This window comes from Nicotiana tabacum, chromosome 12 (genome assembly GCF_000715075.1).
Source record: "Nicotiana tabacum cultivar K326 chromosome 12, ASM71507v2, whole genome shotgun sequence".
NCBI classification, from domain to species: domain Eukaryota; kingdom Viridiplantae; phylum Streptophyta; class Magnoliopsida; order Solanales; family Solanaceae; genus Nicotiana; species Nicotiana tabacum.
Window position 1 is genome coordinate 51407192 of NC_134091.1, and position 15208 is coordinate 51422399.

At 39.9% G+C, this 15208-nt stretch overlaps 1 protein-coding gene and 2 pseudogenes across 1 annotated transcript; 1 reads left to right on the forward strand and 2 right to left on the reverse strand.

Annotated features, from left to right (window-relative positions):
- Nucleotides 1–840: 840 nt before the first annotated feature.
- On the reverse strand, nucleotides 841–1694 carry LOC142161679 (putative receptor protein kinase ZmPK1; annotated as a pseudogene).
- Nucleotides 1695–2031: 337 nt separating this feature from the next.
- Nucleotides 2032–4766, reverse strand: LOC107815161 (putative receptor protein kinase ZmPK1; annotated as a pseudogene).
- Nucleotides 4767–6849: 2083 nt separating this feature from the next.
- LOC142167156 (uncharacterized) lies at nucleotides 6850–8607 on the forward strand. The gene is made up of 4 exons (XM_075227316.1): nucleotides 6850–7148; nucleotides 7320–7408; nucleotides 7463–7621; nucleotides 8255–8607. Exons 1-4 carry the CDS (start codon nucleotides 6850–6852, stop codon nucleotides 8605–8607), a joined length of 900 nt encoding a protein of 299 aa, XP_075083417.1.
- The last annotated feature ends 6601 nt before the right edge of the window (nucleotides 8608–15208 follow it).

Consider the following 15208-nt stretch of genomic DNA (forward strand, 5'->3'; position numbering starts at 1 on the left):
GCTTGGCAGCTTGAGCAGTGCAACTTCAGACACTTGTATCTCTCTACTCTGATATCACATTGACAAACGGTTTTCAGCGTTAGAAACTAGACACATGGATATTTAATTCCATAGAAAGATCTCCCTGTAACTCTCAATAGATTGGGAGAAAATCGCCTCGCAACCTGGCCTATAACGTGCTTAGTTTCTCCGAATTGCGGCGGCGTGACTTGGCGACCCTACTTTAAAAATTTATATTTCTCTACCCCGATGTCGTATAAATAAATGGTTTAGACCGTTGGAAACTAGGTTCCAAGTACTTCATTTTTGTATGAGCTATGTCCTAAAATTATATCATAAAGCTTACGAATTTAATTTCTTAAAACGGCTCGTTACAAGGCAAATCTTAGCTCGATGTTTCTGCAACTTAAATCAGATTTTTCCCAAACTCTATATTTTATATCCAAACATCATATATAGTCATATCATGACTTTAAAATCATTTAAATCATGATTAACAAGTCTCATTCATCCTAACTTACTTAGCACTTCGATTAACCTTCCTTAGCCTTGTAGAAGGATTTCATCATTTTTGAGCTTAAATCAATTGACTTACGACGTACTTTCACATACGAAAACTTGAGGTGTAATATTATAATTATTTTATTTATCTCTTATTAGTTGTATAATAGATCCATCACATGGTACTACAACTCATAGGGGAATGAATAAAAGCACATAAAACTGAAATCAACTCACTCATAGAGACTAGGACTGTCTATGAGAGTTGTTGGATAACAAGCAGGCCAGTCTAAGAAGGCAATAACAACCACAAAGCTATACATTCACATAAAATTTCATTTACTCTTGTAGCATATCCACCACCTGGCTCATTGTAGGTCTTGCATCTTTATCTTCTTCTGAACACTGCAAAGCCACTTTTATAAGAACATTCATTTTCTCCAAATTGTAGTTACCATCCAAAGCAGGATCAACAACTTGTTGAATCTATGGGGCACTTTGCTCAAGTCCATGTATCTTCTCTCAAACCCAAGTGGCCAGCATTGTATGTTGCATCTCATCATTGTCCATGTTATATTGAACTCTGTTTGGACACTTTCCAGTGATCAACTCTAGCAGAACTATATACATGTGAAAAATCCATTCAGGAGCCATGTAACCCCTAGTCCCCCTTATTGTGGAAAAGCTTGGACTATCCACTCCACCTCTATTTAATAGCTTTGAGAGACCAAAGTCAGCTACCTTTGGTTCATAATTGGAGTCAAGAGTACATTCTGTGGCTTTACATCACAATGCAAAACCCATTCTAGACACTCTTCATGCAAGTAAGCAAGACCTTTAGCTGTTCCTACAGCTATCTCAAACCTCTTTTGCCAATCAAGAATATTGTTGGTACGTAAATTATCTTCTAAAGAACCATGCTCCATGTACTCATACACTAGGAGCATGTGTTTTCCCTCAGCACAATAACCCCATATCTCTATCAAGTTCATGCGGTTAAGCTTGCCAACTGTGCTCACCTCTGCAAGAAATTCAGCTTCTCCGTGGTTGGCTTCAGTGGCGGATCCATAAGGAGTCTTATGAGTACTTAAGCACCCATTGTCTTTGGCCAAACTTAATAAATTTACATAGGTAATTACCAAAAAAGCTGAATAAGTATTGAGTAAGCATTCATTTTTCCGCTGAGCTCCCATGACTTTGAAATCTTGGATCAGCCACTGGTTGGCTTCTAAGTTAAGACACTTGAAGGCTGCTATTCTGTTGTCGGATAATTTGCCTTTGTACACAACACCACCACTTCCTTGTCCAATTTCTTCTCGCTTTTTTCAGCTTGGCGTAGGTGAATCTCTTGAATCTATGACAATCAGAATATAAACTTGAGTTAAATTTTGCATTAGAGCGTTTGAGGCAGAGGCGGATGTAGTGTACTGATTACGGGTTCAACTGAACCCATAACTTTTGACGCAGAGCAAAAATTTGTATGTAAAAATTTATTAAAATTACAAAAATAGTAGATATGAACCCATAACTTTAAATATTGAACCCATAGGATTTAAATCCTGGATTCGCCTCTGGTTTGAGGGTTGTAATCAAATAAGAGACAAGGCATAAGATCTCGAACACTTCCTCATCCGAACTACGGACATCGTTCGGATGTTTAATAAATACTGAATCTTGCCAAGATGCTGAGCGGTGCCCATTGAAGAGCAGGGTCTTAAGATAGCAGCTATAGACGCCATTCTCTGTTTCAAAGTTGAATTGAAATCATTTGCAATCGCAGTTATCTAAGCACTTGTGTTTGCATTTCTCCAAAGTGTAAATCTTATAATACATAAAGTCATACCTGTAAAATTCAACGTGATGAAGTTGAACAAAATTCACCATATTACGATTCGGGCAAGAAAGCTTAAAATCTGGTTCGCATCCATAAGACCAATCGGTCACATTTATTTTTCATCTTGTGGCTTTGTAGGCAAGTGCATTTCCTACCAAAATCATGACTGTAGGTGCACAAACTGTTCAACCCACAAATTCCATGAATCTTGCAAGGTTGCCAATTAATTTGCCAAGAAACTTCCCAATTAGTCCTCTGTTTATTCAGGTGGATGTTCCCATCAATATCCAATGTTAACCTTCTTTTTTTAATTAGTTCACCATGATCAGCAGTTCTAAACCCGAAATTATCAGTTGACGTGAAATTTCCAAAAGGTTCGAGCACTGCAATTTTGCTATTGTTGTAGGTAGATCGGTTCGAGTAAACAGTTGACATCTCTAAGCCTTCATAAAGAAGCTGGAGAGTATTTTCATCAGAGAAGTGTAGCTTATAAAATCCTGAAAAGTACGTAATTACTTAAACTTCTCAGAGACACAAGCTTTGAAGTTTTAGTGAGTGGTTGTCCTGGAAGAAGTGTATCAGTTGGTGTGTCAAACCTTTGCCAAATAGTTTTGCCTTCTAAAGCTCTACGAACAAGGTTGCCACTGTTCAAGAGTTTCAGTTCAACAGAGGAATCTGATTGAGTTTCTGTCGACCAAACTGTGACCTGACCAGCATCAGTTAGAACAAGATTCCATGATTTCAGTCAGAAAAGCAGCGAGTACCTTCCATTTACAGGTTGGTCTCTGTTGGCCATCCAAACTACGGTCTACGGTGTAATTTTTATCATCACCAATTTGATTGTTAAACCATATAGCAAAGTGATAAGCATTTTCATCTGATGGTAGGTTAGAAACCCATGTTTTAACCGTAGTATTACACTCTAATTATTGTATTTTACGTGTGTTTGAGCTTAATTGATAGTAAATTATACTTATTACGTATTTTATGCCTTGTAGGAAATGATTCTCAACTATTTAGGTAATTTGGAGTGAAATCGAACAAGTTGGAGCTTTGAAGTATAAGCAGAAGCGCAAAAAGTTAAGTCGGGATCAGGTTCGAGGATCGTGGACCAAGTCCGAATATCAAAAAGTGAACACATGAATTTATTCTGAGAAAAAGCCACTACCGCACCGCATGGGACGCCGCGAGGTGTGGCGCGACATTGCAAAAGTAGTCTGACAAGCAAAGTGCAAGCTCTCTGGATTTTCTCACTAGCATGCGGTGCGGAGTGTGGCACGGTTGTGCAAAATTATCCTAGTGATTTCCATGTTCGGCTAGGAAAGGGTAGTTTCGTCCGGGCTTGTTTCTACATGGTATAAATATACCAAAAACACAATTTTGAAGGGACTTTTTACCTACGGGAGATTGGAGAACCAATCAAGGTAAGAAGACTCAAGAATTCATCAATATTACAACCTGCAATAGGTGCAATACGGGAGTTTGTATCGAATCATTAGAATTGGTATTTTCTTTGTTCTTAAACTTATTTGAGATATATTACTCCATTGTTATGGAGTAATGTCCCTTAGGGTGTTGACATATACGGTGTTTCAATAACTTGAGTAGGGATTCAATTCTTGATAATTGTTAGAATTAATTGATGGAGCTTTAATTTGTATTGTGAGTTATTTATTATTTTGCTTAATCGAAAGAGGAGTCTGATATTGAATTTCTTCACATCTTATGCTCTAGTTTAAATTCATGATTCAAACAGGTAATTGAAAGAGCCTCTTGAATTGTTAATCGAACTAGAAAATAGGGAAATATTCGTGAGAAGTTACCCTTTAGATCATAACCATCATTTGATTGTTGCAATTATTTACCGTGCTTCAATTGGATTAATTACCAAATTAATATTTAATCGAAAGAGGAACATTAACTTCAAGTGCAATCTAATTATCGGATGAATTCGTGAGAATCAATCGTATTATAGAGTGAATTAACTCAAGAATTGGATCCCGAGTCAGTTATCTTTCACCTATCTAGTCAAGTACCCTTATCCCTCTCATTGATATTTCTTTGTTGCTCATTTGTAGTCTTTTGTGATCAATTATTATTTGCATATTTTTTAGTAGTTAACCGTAGTAGTAGTCATCAAATCAAGTGTTAATTTTTCTGGATAGTTATCAATTGGAGATTATTCGAACACTGTTTAAATCCAATCCTTGTGGACACGATAATTAAACTATACTTTCTTTGACTAGCAAGCAATAATTTTGGGTTGTATTTTGTGCTCGTCAAATTTTGGTGCCGTTGTCGGGGGTGACAAAGGAGAAACCAGCTGCAAGTGTTGAGTAGGAAGTGAATGGCTAAAAAGAGAATGCTGCGGTGAGTGAGAAAGATAAGTTTGGAGTGCACCCCAAGAAGGCGGAGAAGAAACTGTCTGCATTTTGTTTTCAAAAAATACATTTTTTTCTTCAAATTTTGGCGTCATTGCCGGGATTGGTAATCAATAGTGTTTAAAATAGTTTTAATACTAATTCAAGAACCAATTTTTACTTTAGTTATTCACGTTTCTTACTTGTGTGCAGGATACATGTTTGATTTCTTTGGTGTATGACTCGATCTTCTTCAAAGGAAGTGATACCCTACGAACCAGAGTTGGAGAAACACATGCGACAACTGAGAAAAGAAAGAGAATTAACAGAAAATTTCTTGGGTCAAACATCAACTCGAGATAACATGGAAAACAAAGAGAACGACGGAGTAGACTTAGCTGCACGAGAGGCAGCACAACAATAAGAAGCCCGGAGAATTGCCGATGAGACCGTCAACGATGATGGGGGTCAAAGATTAAATCTAAATCGATCATTGGTTGAAGACCAGTTCGAGAATGCAGCACCCATGCCTGGAAGATCATTAGGTGACTATGCTATGCCAATATATAATTAAGGACTGTCAAGTGTCAGACCCCCACCCATAGCAGCAAACAACTTCGAATTGAACCATGGCTTGCTTCAAACTATCCAAAATAACTGCAATTTCAGAGGGAAGGTGAACGAAGATCCTAATACTCACTTGGCGGATTTTGAAGATATCATGAATAGATTCCAATACAATAGAGTATCAAAGGATGTAGTCTACTTAAGGGCATTCCCCTTTTCATTGAAAGATGACGCGAAGAGATGACCAAGAAGTTTCTTGACAAGTACTTCTTAACTGCAAAAACAGGGAAGTTCAGAAGGGAAATCCACAATTTCTGCTAGAAGGAGACATAAATGGTGTTTGAAGATTGGGAACGATTCAAGGAGATAGTCAGGAAGTGTCAGCACAATGGTATCGATTTATGGATGCAACTCCAGGAGTTTTGGGATGGACTGACACCGTCCTCGCGACGAACTCTGAATACTGCATGTGGAGGTCCACTAATGAAGAAAACACTGGAAGAGGTCGTCTTAATCCTTGATGAATTATCCGAGGATGCTAATCAGTGGCCGACTGAGAGTAATGATAGAAGAAAATCAGTTGGGGTTCACCAGGTGGACTCTAACACATCCATGCAAGCCCAGCTAGACACCATGACCAAGGAGATAAAAAAGCTGACATTGGCCAAATTATAGAATGAGCCGCAAATAACATATGACTTTTGTGGATTGGGACACCTTACACATGAGTGTTAAGCATCAACTGAGGAAGTCAACGCAGTGGGGAATTTTAATAGAGGAAACTACCAAGGTGGGAACAACTATAATGCTATGGGTCAAAGACATAAAGGTTTTTCATGGAGTTCACCTAGTGGGAGATTAAATTCATGGTAGTAAGATAATCTCAGACCCCATGGTCAAGGACCACCAGGTTTTCAGAACCAGCAGAAGCAGCAATACCAACCACAATGATCAAATGCTAGAGAAAGTGGCTGGACATGGATGCTACTGCTTCTTGGATGGGTACTCAAGCTACAATAAGATACCCATTGCCCCAGAAGATGTTGAGAAGATCACATTCACTTGCCCGTCAGGTATTTTTGCTTACATGAGGATGTCGTTTGGGTTATGTAACGCACCTGCCACTTTTCAAAGGTGCATGATGTCTATATTCTATGATTTAAATGGGAAGTGTCTAGAAGTATTCATGGATGATTTCACCCTCTTTGGTGATGACTTTGAGGACTGCTTGAAGAATTTAGAGCTCGTGCTTGAACGTTGTGAAGCCACACACTTGGTTCTTAACTGGGAGAAGTGTCATTTCATGGTGATAGAGGGAATTGTCTTGGGCCACAAAGTAACTGCACATGGAATTGAAGTTGACAGAGCAAAGGTGGATGTAATTGCTAGGCTCCATCCACCAACTTTTGTGAAGAGCATAAGGAGTTTCTTGGGACATGTTGGGTTCTATAGAAGGTTCATCAAAAATTTCTCTAGCATTACCAAGCCGTTGACTGCATTGCTAGCGAAAGATGTAAAGTTTGTTTTTAATGTGGAGTGCTTAAGAGCATTCGAAGTGATAAAGGAAAACTTGTAAGTGCTCTTATTATGGTGACACCTGAGTGGAGCCAGCCATATGAGATAATGTGTGATGCCAGTGATGTAGCTGTGGGGGCAGTTCTGGGGCAAAGAAAAGATAAAATGTTTAGGCCTATTTACTATGCCAACAGGACATTGAATGATGCTCAAGTCAACTATGACACTACTGAGAAAGAGTTCTTTGTCGTGGTCTTTGCTTTTGACAAGTTTAGATCATACCTGGTGGGGAGCAAAGTGATTGTACACATGGATCACTCAGCCTTAAAATATCTGTTGAGTAAGAAGAACTCCAAGCCGTGTCTGATGCGGTGGGTGTTGTTGCTCTAAGAGTTTGACTTGGAGATCAAAGTTAGGATAGTAACAGAAAATCAATTCGTCGATCATCTATCTCGACTTGAGAGACCTCTGGTTGAAACAGTTGATGCAAGGGAGGAGTTCCCTGATGAGTAGATTTTTTCCATTGTTTTGGTCTGCAAAAGGCCGCCTTGGTATACTGATGTAGCCAACCTTTTGGCTAGTAGGTGGTTGCCACGTGATCTCTCTTGTGATCAAAGAAGGAAGCTTCAAGGTGAGGTAAAAATTTATTTTTGGAATGACCCTTTCTTGTTTAAACTATGTGCAGATGGTGTGATTCGAAGGTGTGTGCCTAAAGGAGAGATGGCAAGCATTCTTTCCCATTGCCATGATGGAGCAGCTGGAGGACACTATGGTGGAAATCACACTGCAGCAAAGGTTATGAAAGTCGGCTTCTATTGGCCTACTTTGTGCAAAGACACACGGGGTATGTAGCCGCATGTGACAAGTGTCAAAGGGCAGGTAACATTAGCAAGGGGGATGTGATTACACTAAACTCCATTCTAGTATGTGAAATTTTTGACGTTTGGGGCATTGAATTCATGGGTTCGTTTCCATAATCTTATTCATACGAGTATATCCTAGTAGTTGTTGATTACGTCTTTAAATGGGTCGAAGCAATCCCTACTAGGACCAATGATGCTCGGGTGGCATGTGAGTCCTACGGAAGAACATATTTACCCGTTTTGGGACACCACGAGTGATTATCAGTGATAATGGGTCACACTTTATGAACAAGCAGTTTGCTGCACTGCAGTCTAAGTATGGGGTCACACACAAAATAGTAACCTCGTACCATGCCCAAACTAGTGGGCAAGTTGAAGTGGCTAACCGTGAACTTAAACAAATTCTTAAAAAGACGGTTAGTGCTTCTCGTGAGGATTAGTCCATAAAGCTAGATGAAGCTCTATGGGCGTAGCGTATAGAACTCCGTTCAAAACAACCATAGGGACTTCACCATTCAAATTAGTGTATGGAAAATCATGTCATCTACCTGTTGAGATAGAACATAAAGCTTATTGGGCAATTAAGATGCTTAATCTTGATCTTAGTCTTGCAGGTAAACACAGGTTGGCGCATATGAATGAATTAGAGGAGTTTAGACTGGACGCATATGAAAATGCACGAATCTTTAAGGAAAAGACAAAGAGGTATCATGATCGACTGATTAATCCAAAGGGGTTTCATGAAGGGGACAAAGTCTTACTATACAATAGTAGACTTAGGTTGTTCCCCGGAAAATTCAAATCAAGATGGGTAGGTCCGTATGTGGTTAAATACGTCTTGCCGTATGGCGCCATTGAAATACAAGATGAAGAAAGGAATGAATGTTTTAAGGTGAATGGGAACAAGTTAAAACAGTACCTTGTTGGAGGATTTGACAAGCAAACCTCCAGCATCGTGATCAAATGAGCCTAAATGACGGAGTCAAGCTGACGACTATAACTCAGAACTACTTCTAACCCTCTTTATTTCTTTTGTAGACTAATTAGATAATGGTAGTTTAGGATTATTAGAGTTTAAGAGTTTTGATAATTGTTTGAACATGTATGAGCATGAATCGAACATAAAATAAGTATAAAATAGAGTCGGGGTGCGACCCGTAGGCTAAAAAGTGAAAACAAATCGGGACTCTGAGAAAAGTGGCATATCGCACTGCATGAGGCGCCGCTTGGGCCTCGCGCTAGGCCAAACGGAAAAAATTTGTCAGAAAACAATTCTCTGGAAAACCCCACTACCGCGCCGCATGGGGCGACGCAGTGGTGTAAAAATATTTTGGATTTGAATTTTAAAAAAATCTGATTTAAAAAAGCATGATAGACTACCCCCCCCCCCCCCCACACCCCCCAACCCCTATCTTTTCCCCCACTTTCCACCATAACTCTTATTCTCTCTCAAACCTCTCCTCTCTAACTCACCCCCAATCCCCAATTCTTCTTCTTCTTCTTCTTCTTCTTCTTCAAAGTTCTTCACCTTCAATTCTCCCAATTCCATCACTCATCAAGTGTAAGTTCTTCTTCTCCTTCTTTTAGTATTTAATTGTAGATTTTAGTTAACTTTAGTTTAAGTTCTATAACCCTAGGTATTTTCTTTTTTGCTAATCTTTTAGCTATTTTTCTTCTATTTTGGCCGAAATTCTTGCATAAACTTTTGGGGTTTTAATTGTTCTTATTATTATGGGTATTTTTTTGGTGTGTTTTGATGGTGTTAGAATTAATTTGTGTTGAAGCTTTGTGGAGGTGCCCAAGTGGCTGAAAATTAGTGAAGTTTGTGTAAAGCTTATGCATTGGGTGCTATTGTGAAGATATGATGATGTTGTGGTTGTGGTGAGTGGTATTTTTGATGTGGTTGTACGATGATTCTAACCCACTTTGAATTGAAATAATAAGGTGAAAGGTATGCCCACAATGTGTTTGTTGAAATGCCTTAGTGACATAAAACGGTGTAGTGTTGTATTGTATCTTAAATTTTGTTAGTAGTGGATTAGACTAACTTCTTATGCTTCTTTTCTTAATTACTAGTTTAGCTTCTTAATTTTGTCTTTTACACTAGTGTAGTCCGTGGTTATGTTGTTATAATGTTGTGTTGGTGGTCGGGCGAGTTGTTGATTACTCATGGTGTGCTTTCAATGGGGTAGTTTGAGTCCCCTATATACATTGTACTTGTGAACATGCCAATAACATAAGTGTGGGGTGGTTACCCCGGTTGGTCTTGTTTTTGTTTTAAGTGTTGTGGCTAATGTTGTTTGTCTTATGCATGTACAATGTCTCGCCGTCCTAGCAAACGTTCTAACACAAGTACCTCAGAGGTTGACTCTAGTAGCTGTCGAGGAGGTAGGCGGGCACCTCCCCCCGCCCCAGTGGAGGAGGAAGAGGAGCACATTGATCCTGATGCTGATGTAGTACCAGGCTGCAAGTATGGCATTCGGGCTGTGCTAGCTCATGCTAGGATGTGGTACCGGACCTTTGTTCCGGCAGTAAGTCCCGACCCGAAAGCTGGCATTGATGAAGGTAAGCTAGCCAAGAAATACTCGGGGATTTACAACAACATTAGATATATGGGTTTTGAAAGCTTGTTCCGTCCAGGTGAGTCGGTGAACGTGAACATGGTTAAGGAGTTTTATGCTAACTGGCAACCTGAGGCCAATTTAGATGCAGTGTATGAAGTGGAGGTGCGAGGCAAGATGATTCCATTTTCTTCCCGGGTAATAAATTAGATCACGGGATTCACGGAGCATTCACATAAGTTGTTCTTGAGGTTGCTGCATCAACCCCCTATCCTGATATTAGACGCCACCTGTGTGGTGGAGGGTCTCTTGCCACATGGATGTGAGATGCTAAAGAGTTCCACAAGGACATGAAGAAGTGTCATTTCCAGCGTCTAGCTAGAGTCGTTCTCCGTTTAATTAATGTAAAGATCATGCCTACCCAGAACGACATTGATGTCTCCCGGTTGAAGGTGTGTCTCATTTATGCTATCTTGACTCGGATGAAGTTTGATCTGGGTAAGATTATGCTTGAGCACATGTCTCGGGTACAACCACTTAGGGCCCGCCGCCTATATTTCCCGAGTATGATCACGCGGCTTTTGAGGACCCACCATGTGGAGGACGAGTTCCATTATGATCGGGAGATTCTGATTTTTTGGCCTCTTAAGCCTTTTGATGCCATAACTGTGACAGACCCCCCTGCTGTTGTTGTTCCTGTAGATTAGAGATTTGTTCGTGTTGAGCAGACATTGCAGCTACGATTTGCTGATATGCGCCTTCGCGCTACTCGGGGGGAGATTGACTTAGTAGAGGTGCAAAAGGGCCACCCACTCTCCGCGGTCACGCAACAGTGGTTGGGCTTAGCCGCTGGAGTACAGATGCCACCAGATGAGGATGCGAACTCTATTCCCTCTGATGATGAAGAGTACCTGCGTACCTTTGATAGTGTTGATGAGGAGTAGGCCAAGGGCCTCAGGGAGTTACCTTTTCACTCTTGTTTTACTATTTTGCATTGGGGACAATGCGATTTCTTAAGTGTGGGGTGCTCCTATTTGCTTGTATTTGTATTTGTTTTCTATTTGCTTGTTAGTTTTGTTTGATTTTTTTCTTGCTTTCGTAGACAATATGGTCTGTAATCATAACTCTGAATTCTATCGGCCTGTAATAGTTAGTAACTAATTGTTTAGTTTCGACTCTTCCATACGATGGATTTCGTTGACCGGCTTCTTGAGGGATTTGAAATCGAAAAAGAAAAATACAGAAAAATTAAAAAATCCAAAAAATTAAGTCTTGTTTTATTTTATCCTATTTTATTTTACTTTCTTAGGTAGTGTAGTAATTCTCCCTTGGTTTTTCTTTGTGCCGTAGTTCTTTTTTAAGTGTTTTACTTGAACCGGATGTAGTTAGTTTTTTATTTTATAGGAATAAAGAATCTTGAGTCATAGTGCTAATTTGAAGCAATTTTCCTTGATTGCATATGCCTTAGAGAGTGGTGAGTGTCTTAGTCGTGACGCCTAGGCTCAGTTCTTGACTCTTACGTAAGTGCCTTAAATTGCTTGATCGTAACTCTGCTAAACTTCTTTGACTAGAGAATCAGGAAAGATCTGATCCTAAGTGAGTTATGTGCCAATGTGTGAGTGAGATTTTTGTTGTTATTCTGTGCATTTCAATAATGTCTAGAACTTACCCCGTGTGTTTGCAAAGCGAAATAGTAGTCTTGTTCAGTCTAGGAAGTGATATAGGCATTTCTTTGTTGAGCCGGATATATGATTTTACCCACCAATTTAATGTGTATCTTAGTTAGCCCCGTTGAGCCTGTAATTTTATTTCTTTGGCAACCACACTACAAGCTTGCACTTGTCAGGCAAGCCAATGTTAGAGAATCATTAAATCAATTCCTTATTTCCATTCAGTAAATAACAATAATTAATAAAAATAAAATATAATAAGTGCGAAATATCATAAAACTGTATTAATAACTACCATCCGGATCTGGAGTCACAATTCAAGAGCATTCTATAATTTACTACAAGTAATAGTCTGAAAGAAATACAACTGTTTGAATAAAAGAAAATAATAGGACATAAAAAGATAGACAGGGACTTCAAGGTCTGTGAACGCCGACAGATCTACCTTGAGTCTCCGGACAGCGGACCAATAGCAAATCTCGATCAACCTGAGCCGGTATCAAAATCTGCACAGAAAGTGCAGAGTTCAGCATCAGTACAACCGACTCCATGTACTGGTAAGTGTCGAGCCTAACCTCGATGAAGTAGTTACGAGGCTAAGGCAAGGCACCTACAAATCAACCTATACAATTTAACAGTGTATACGCAAATAACAGGAATGAAGAACTAAACAGGAAATGTCGGGAGGGGAACATACTGAGAGAAATACAAGATAAAGAACTACAACAGAATGATCACCGGAGCAGTCAAAATACCATGAATCAACATGAATAGAGAATACAGTAAGGAAATATGCACGGCATCACCCTTCGTGCTTTTACTCTCAATCTCACCATAAAATCAATTGAAACGACACGGCATCACCCTTCGTGCTTTTACTCTCATATTATGGCACGACATCACCCTTCGTGCATTAACACTCACAATATGGTACAACATCACCCTTCGTGCATTAACAATCACAATATGGCACGGCATCACCCTTCGTGCTTTTACTCTCATATCATGGAACGGCATCACCTTTCGTGTATTAACACTCCCAATATGGCACGGCATCACCCTTCGTGCATTAACACTCATAATATGGCACGACATCATCCTTCGTGCATTAACACTCTCCCTTACCATAATGCAATGCAAAAATATCAACAGGGAGATAGAATAACAAGTACAAACCTTACTTCAATATTTGGTTCCATAATGTCAATCTCAATTTTGAAATAAAAACTCAATTATCACTAGAAAATCCGTAAACATGATAAGAACGATAAATTGAACAATACAGCATAACACGTAGCAATTTGACATAGGAAAAGACAATGTAAGAAAAACACAGAAACATGGAAAACAGGTAAATTGGCGGCACATAAGTACTCGTCACCTCACATATATGCCGTTCACATGAATTTTACTTAGCAAATAATCTAAGGTTCCTAATTCCCTCAAGTCAGAGTTAGACACAACAGTTACCTCGCTCCGAAGGCCACTTAATTCTCAATCACAACTTTTCCTTTGGAATTCACCTCCAAACCACTCGTATCTATTCAAAAATGACTCTATAATATCAAATATTTCTAAAGGAATCAATTATATTGCATAAATTAAATTTCCCAATTTTTCCTCCAAAAAGTCAACAAATCGACCCCAGGCCCGCTTGGTCAAAACCTAATGCTCGGACGAAAATCCTCTTACCCATTCACCCCCGAGCCCGAATATATAATTAGTTTTGGAATCCGACCCCGAATTGAGGTCTAAATCCCCAAATTTTCGAAATCCCTAGTTTCTACCCTAACCCCTAATTCTACCATGAAACTCTAGATTTTTAGGTTGAATTCTAGTAAAATGAAGTAAAAGATTAAAGGAAACGAGTTAAGGAACACTTACCTATGATTTGGGGAAGAAAATGTCTTTGAAAAATCGCCCTAGGCCTCTTATCCTTTTGAAAACAAGAAGAAAAATGGCTAGAGTCCGAATTAAATGCACACTGCCCAGCGACCTTCGCACATGTGGTGCTTTGGTCGCACCTGCGCATCCGCATGTGCGGACGGGATATGCGCTTCTACGGAGAAGGACTGGGCCAACTGGGGCTGCACCTGCAGACAGGGTTCCGCTTCTGCGGTCCCGCTCCTGTGAAAGAACGAAGTCCAGGCCTGGGTCGCATCTGCGGGGCTTTCGCTCGCACCTGCAACCAAAGGCTCGCAGGTGCGGGCACACCAGATTTGGTGCACCAGCAGCCTTGTTGAGGTTTGAACTCAACTCGCGCATCGCCCGAATGGCACCTGAGCCCTCGGGTCTCCAAACCAAACATGCACGCAAGTCTAAAAATATCATACGGACCTGTTCGCGTGATCAAATCGCCAAAATAACACATAGAACTCTAAATTTAGCACCAAATCTAATGAAATTCTCAAGAACACTTTAAAATTTCTATTTCCTCAATTTGACGTCTGAATCATGTCAAATCAACTCCGTTTCTCACCAAATTTTACAGACATTTCTTAAATATGATAATGAACTTGTACTGGGCTCCGGAACCAAAATACGAACCCGATACTAACAATGCCAAATATCAATCAATTCTTAAAAACAAATAATTTCCAAACTTTTAATTTTCATCAAAAATTCATAACTCAAGCTATGGACCTCCGAATTCGATTCTGAGTATACGCCCAGGTCCCATAATTCGACACGGACCTACCGGGACCATTAAAGCACGGATCCGGGCCCGTTTACCAAATCTGTTGACCGAAATCAACTAAAATCAACTTTGAAGGCAAAAATTCTTATTTTCATTAGTTTTGAACATAAAAGCTTTCCGGAAACCTGTCCGGACTGCGCACACAAATCGAGGAGGGTAAAAACGAGATTTTTAAGGCTTAAGCACAGATTCGAGTTCTAAAATATAAGATGACCTTTTGGGCTATCACATTCTCCACCTCTAAAGCAACTGTTCGTCCTCGAGCGGACATAGAAAAGTACCTGGGCTGGTGAAAAGGTGGGGATATCTACTCCGTATATCGGACTCAGACTCCCAAGTAGCTGCCTCAATAGGGTGACCGCTCCACTGCACTCGAACTGAAGTGTAACTCTTTGATCTCAACTGGCGGACTTGTCGGGCTAGAATTGCCATCGGCTCCTCCTCATAAGTCAAATCCTTGTCCAATTGGACTGAGCTGAAATCTAATACAAGGGACGGATCACCGTGATACTTTCGAAGCATGGACACATAGAATACCGGATGAACAACTGCTAAACTGGGTGGCAACGCAAGCCTGTAAGCCACCTCTCCCACTCTCTCCAGAATCTCAAAAGGTCCGATATACTTAGGGCTCAACTT